General features: G+C 44.1%; 1 protein-coding gene across 1 annotated transcript; it reads left to right on the top strand.

Moving 5' to 3' along the window:
* The first annotated feature begins 4,100 nt into the window (after positions 1–4,100).
* LOC140905582 (olfactory receptor 51G2-like) lies at positions 4,101–5,066 on the top strand. Its single transcript, XM_073329104.1, has one exon. The coding sequence runs from the start codon at positions 4,101–4,103 to the stop codon at positions 5,064–5,066; it is 966 nt and encodes a 321-aa protein (XP_073185205.1).
* The last annotated feature ends 1,403 nt before the right edge of the window (positions 5,067–6,469 follow it).

The raw sequence follows: 6,469 nt of genomic DNA on the forward strand, positions 1-6,469 counted from the left end.
AGAGTTTGGCCTTTACAGACAGGCCGGAATATCTATATCGTAACATGCACCAATGAAAGAAATGATTGCACTGGTCACTGCTTACATGTATGACCAACAGCAGAAGCATCCTACTTCTGATGAAGACAGCAAGGATGAAATGTTGCTTTTTAGAGACTAACAGTAACAAACTAATTCAACTTCAAATATGGACATTGACTACCATCACTGAATGCAATTAGAAATAAACAATATAATAATGCTATTGTTGTTTTTGCACTCCATATGTTTTGGGTTCCTTTTGGATTATTTTTAAGATCGTCATTCTCTGGGTTTTTTTTTAAACAGCTGCCAACCCTCAGTCGAGATACAAGTACCAGTACTGGGTTCTTGATTTTGAATCTGATTGTCATCTCAAAGTTTTATAGCTAATGTGGGCCAAGTCCTGCTGGGGCTTGTTGCTTTTTTTAAAAAAAAATCAAATCTGTACTAGATAGCTAACAAAATTTTCCATTTCTTTCTTGATGTATAGACCAAAGTATTAATTAAAAAAAAAACCCAATCTGTTGTTTCAAGAAATAGAGTTTTTAAATGACTTTAGACTCCAAATTCAGGAGAAATCTGGGACCCTTTACAGATGGACTGGAGCCAGAGAAGAAGCTCTGAGTTAAAAGGCAGAGTCGAGTCGGAGGAAGAGCTGGGAAGCTGGAGCAGACCAGAGCCAGGTCGGCACAGACCAGCTGCGCCAATGGGTCCCAAGGCTAAGCTACAGTGTGGAGAGGCAGGGCCTGAGCGAGGACAGTGGATGCCAGCCGTGTTACAAGTAACCCGGCAGCCAAGCAAAATGAGCAGCTGGGGACAGCCAGGTGGGGACATCTGCAAACGGCCCAGCACAGGGTGACGTCACTAGATAAGAGGGCATTGAAGGCTGGACTCAGAAGGTGGGATGTGAATCTGCTGGGAGGACAGATGCTGGGGAGAAAGGTCCTGCCACCTAGAGCCTGAGGGAGTGTGGCCACCGCCAGAGCAGGTTCCTTACCTGCAGTATCACGACAGAGCAGCCAGAGCCTGAGCACTAGGCCAGGGACATGTGAGGAACAAATTGAGAACGTTTCTCACATCCCAGAGATGGCTGTTGGTGGTGTTTCCGATGCCCACAGAACGGGGTTCCTTTTTTCCTCAAACATTTCCCATTTTTTTTCCTTTTTTTACAGCTGCTGTTTAATAAATTATATTTGGTTTGAACTTAATGTAGTGATCAGTGGGATAGAGAACGGTCTGGTGTGAAGAGAGGACCCAGAAGTGGGGACACCCTATCCCCTGTCCTAGGGAAAACTCAAACCCCCCCACGATGACACTGGGGGTTCAGCCTCCCAGGAATGCTGGGTCCAGCTGTGTCACCATTACGTGGACTCTGAAAGCACAGACAAAGGAGGACGGGGAGCTGCAGGGCAGAACGGAGGGACTGAGAGGGCAGGATGAAGGCTCTGGGGCCTGGAGTGTGGAAACAGGTGACAGGGCGAGGAGGGGATTGGGGAGAGAGGATTACTGGCAAGGAGAAGGGCCTGCATAATGAGTTCATGGTTGGAGCGGGGCTTGATGGAGTAGGGAGGAGAGTGGATGGACGTGGTGTTGGCTTTGGCTGTTCCTAGGAGGATGTATGTTGTGGCTGCAGAATATCCCTGGGGGCTGTGGGAGATTCCCTGGAACCATAGGGAGATCTGGCTGCTTTGTTTAAGTTGCACAATAAAATAAATTGTTTCAAATCCAGGTAATGGAAAGACTACAAGTTCACTCGCCCATGTGCCGAACAGTACATCCTTGGTGGTGTCCATCCACAATAGTATGTGTGGAATTTTGGTTCCTTATAGCACAGGCATCTCCAGGTCGGTCAAGCTGGCACCTTTCACAAGAACTAACGTCTCTTTGAGAAAAAAATATCAGGGTCAAATCCTGACCGAAAGCAAGTCAGTACTAGTCCCCTGACTCATGCATTACACCATTTACCCCAGCTCTGAGATGGGCGATTGCTGAATGTTGCGAAACATCTTGTGAATTGGGTTACCCCTAAATCCGGGACACTGTACCAGTTGCTGCAGAAAGACTTCAAATCATTCACCTTTTAAGTCTTTTCCATTTGTGCTGGTCGAGCTAAAACGTGTAACAATGTGATCAACGGTGATTCCCAATTGATTATCTGTCCTCCAGAGCTTTTACCCACTGGGTTATAAACATTGCTGCACTGTGTGCCTGACAGAGAGAGGGAATGCTGCTGCCCAGGCTGTTCAGGCTCTGCTTCCTCAGGAGTCAAGGATGAACACTCTCCAGCTGCTACTTTCGTGGCTTTGGTAAGTGCGCTGATCACACTGGAGTTATTTCACGGACAGGGACAGGCAGTCTCAACTGCTTGAAACGTTTAATCTGTAACCAATGAGACCTGCACATTCTTATGATCAGCATCGTTATTCGTTGTTGTATATAGGACCCAAACTCCTCGGAAGACAGGTCCCTCCCTTGTGGTGCTTGCAATCTGTTGTCCCAGATGGTGCAAACATTACCCATGTAGCGCAGAATTTTCCATGAGTGAAGAACCCAAATCCCAGTGAAAGCCAGCTTGTGTCTTTAACTCCCTGTGGCACCTTCTCGTAAGTACCATTGACTTGCCTGGGTCTGTGTATGGTAAGAAGGAGCCACAGCATGGCCATACCGCATCCCAGCTGTGGTCTATCTAGACCCATAACCTGACTGACAGTCACTAGCACCAGACACTAAACAGGAAGGGGTGCAATTAACCCTGGAGTGGCAAATACTGAATAATCTGACCATAGTTTCTAGCCAATGGGAGAGTGTGTGTAACCCCTGAAAGGGTGACTTGCACTGCCTGCATTTGCTGCAGCTTCTGGAGGCCAGGTGCTTGTTTGGCATATAACACCCCCTAGAGTGTCTGCTCGGATACCATAAGTGGGAAAATGGAGCTGTTTGTCTTTGCTCCAACAAAATTTAATTTCAATGAGGGTTTTGCTGGGTAAGGGTCTGTTGGACCCCTTGATGTCCCTCGGAGTCATGCATAGAACTGAGGATAGGGGTTTTCACAGTAAACTTTGCACATGGCAACACTTGCGGTTGAGGAAATTCTGGCTCTCTCCACAGGGGTGGATCTCACCCAGTGTGAGCAAAGGAGGCATCTAGAATGAAGATAGGACAGAGCTAACATTCACAGAGTTCAGAGGCTCCTTTTCTTTTCGGCCCCTTCCCCTCCAATAATAACATCATGTACAACAGTGAGGGCATCCTTATTTAGAGCTAAAACACAGCAGAGCTGGATTGTGTTCCCTGTTCCACCACAGCCTCCTTGTGTGGCTTTGGACAAGTCCCTGTCAGTCATCACTGAGTAGTTTCTATGAACGCTTCTCAGCCCATGGACCATTCACAATACACATCATTGTTCTCCTCTCACAGGATTGTTAAATAGCTAAACCATTTAGTATTTTATCATGGACCAAAGCTAAAAAGTTGAAATCTGGATCCAGACTGAAATCTTCTTCCAGAACGTACGAGTGTTCTGATCCAATGTTTTGGTTCAGGTCCACTCTGCTTTTCTTTTGTTTCCTTTAATAATGAGTTCATACAAGTCTTCATATGCCAAGCTCCACCTAAGGGAGAGGGTGTGGTCTAGTCTAGTGAAGGGGCACTCAGCTGAGAGCCGGGAGACCTGAGTTCCGTCACTGATCTCCTGAGTGACCTTGAACAAGTTGCTTGCCTGTTTTGTGCTTCAGTTTCCCCCTCAGTTAAATGAGGATCTACATCCTCCTTCTGATTAGCGTCAAAGGTCTTTGAATTAGACCCATTGATTCTTGTGCTCTTTTGTAAATCACTTTGAGATTTATAAATGCAAAGCTCTATATAAGAACAGGATATTGTTCGTAATGGGATTTTATAACTGATCTGGGGATGTGTGAGTACCACCAGGGTTTTTAATCAAGGTACTGACTCCAACCTGTCTGAAGAGCAGGGTAGGATGGGCCATATTTTCTCTCATGGTGTCACATATTTTTAATCATGTTGTTTTTTATTGTAGGGGATGGGGTTTAATAAACTGACCAGAACCTCCCCAGTGCATCATGCCAACCTGCAATGAAACCAGCATCAGTCCTGCAAGATTCCTCCTGGCAGGCATTCCAGGGCTGGAAGCTGATGGTCCTTTGATCTCCATCCCTTTCTGTTCCATGTACCTCATTGCAATTTTAGGAAACAGTCTGATTCTGTTTGTGATCAAGACACAACAGAATCTCCATCAGCCCATGTACTTGTTCCTTTCTATGCTGTCTGTCACCGACCTTGGCTTGTGTGTTTCCACCTTGCCAACAATGCTCAGTGTCTTCCTGTTTAACACCAGAGAAATTGGCATTGATGTCTGTCTGACCCAAGTTTTCTTTGTTCACACTTTCTCCATCATGGAATCGTCTGTACTCGTAGCCATGGCATTTGACCGCTTTGTTGCAATACGCCACCCGCTGAGATACGTTTCGACTTTAACCAGTGCAAGGATAGGAAATATAGGGCTGGCGATAATAATCAGGGGTATTGGTCTGCATATCCCAGCTGTCATTCTTCTCAACAGGTTGCCTTACAGCAAGATCCAACCTCTCTCTTATTCATATTGTTTGTATCCAGATGTGATGAAGATGGCCTGTGCAGACTCTACACCCAACAGCTTCTATGGTTTGTTTGTTATCCTTTCTTCTCTGGGATTAGACTCAGTGCTCATTGTCTTGTCTTACATTATGATCCTTCAGACTCTATTGAGTATCACATCCCGGCAAGAGCGTCTCAAGGCTCTGAACACCTGTGTCTCCCACATCTGTGTCAGCCTGCTTTTCTTCACCCCGCCGATCAGTTTGTCTATGATTCACAGGTTCAAGAAACAGGCTCTCCCTCAGAGTCAAATTCTTCTGTCTTATCTCCACCTCCTCTTCCCCCCGGTGCTCAATCCCATTGTATACAGCATAAAAACCAAAGAGATTCATAAACGGATCATGAAGATCTTTCAAAACTATTCCACTAACAGACTCCAATGGGGGCACTGATATGGTCTGTCTAATCTGTCTCTCTCTGAGCCAGTATGCCCCTCGGTGTCCAAGTGCCTCTGTCACTAAAAGCAACCCTTAAGGACATATTAGAAAAATATTAAAATTGTAAACAGGGCCGTTCCTCATGGATAGCTGGCAAAGCCATGGTAAATAAACTAGAGTTCTTGAAATATAGGCCTGTATTTTTAGAGAATCAAAAGTAGATACTAATTGTATTTGTCTGGGTTTACCTATATCTTATTACAAGTTCAACAATGTGACCAAATTAGCTTGTAGATGATAAATTCCAGTTCCTGTAAGTCATGTTTCATGACCTATTCTGTTAATTCAGAGGTCAAAAGGGGATATTAACATTAAGATGAAACTTGTGTTGTAATAATATCATTGTCTTTATTTCTCTTTGAAGTTTGTAGTAAACTACCTGGGAACCATTTCAATGGTTAATGGCCTTATGCTAATCAATGTTGCTTGTTATCAGTGTAGACATAGGAAATAGAGATTTATTTCAAAGCAAAAATGCACATTACTTATTCTTCACCCAAGGAAGGCCTGCTGTGATCATTTGGGGACAAGAGGTTAATCAGCTGAAGTTCAGCTATAAAGGGTCTTTTGGGTCTGATCCTTACTATCTCAGAGCTGCTTAAGCATTGTCTGGGGATGTTGAAATTACAAGATGGAGGACTTGTGGATTAGCCCTGCAATTCTCATGGAAGAATTTGAAAACACTCTGCTTATGGACTGCCTATTGGACTATGACTTTTTCCATTAATTCCAGAAGGATTTCTACAAATCGGCAGCCTCACTATTTCTGCTTTGAAACTGACCTGTGAACTTTGTTCATATCTGTATGTATAACAATCTTTTACCACATTAACTCTCTTTCTTTTTGTTTAAAATAAATCTTAGATTTGTGAATAAGAATTGTCTGAAAGTGTGTATTTGACCTGATGTGTAACGTGTCCTATCTCTTGAGAGCAGTAGAACTAGATTGCTTAAAGAGAACTGTATTTTGGCTTCTTGGGAACCAGGAAGGTATTATAGAAGCTGTTTGGTTACTGTTTTGGTGAATCAATTGTAAGAATAAGACATCTGTTTTGGGGATTGTCTGCCCTATTCCTTGCAGTTTACTCTGATTGAGCATTCGCAGTATAGCCCCTCCAGCGACCATGGTCACAGCCTCCCAAAAGGAAAGCTTGTATTGTTCAGCCCCCAAAATCCCAGTTAGCAAAACTGCAGACCTGTACCCTTAAAGTTTCCCCTTCTTGAATAAAGTATCCTGTTTTGTCTAGGAAATTAGGGTGTTCAGTGGAATACATATAAGGAAGAAGGAGTTTTAAGGGATGAAGACTACGTATATGCGTTCCTAAACTACCTAACAGGTTGACTTGTAAATTCTCTGA

This window comes from Lepidochelys kempii, chromosome 1, assembly GCF_965140285.1.
Source record: "Lepidochelys kempii isolate rLepKem1 chromosome 1, rLepKem1.hap1, whole genome shotgun sequence".
NCBI classification, from domain to species: Eukaryota; Metazoa; Chordata; order Testudines; family Cheloniidae; genus Lepidochelys; species Lepidochelys kempii.

What these genes read in the sequence shown, in the direction of transcription:
- LOC140905582 (XM_073329104.1), top strand. Translation starts at nt 4,101, where the DNA reads ATGCCAACCTGCAATGAAACCAGCATCAGTCCTGCAAGATTCCTCCTG.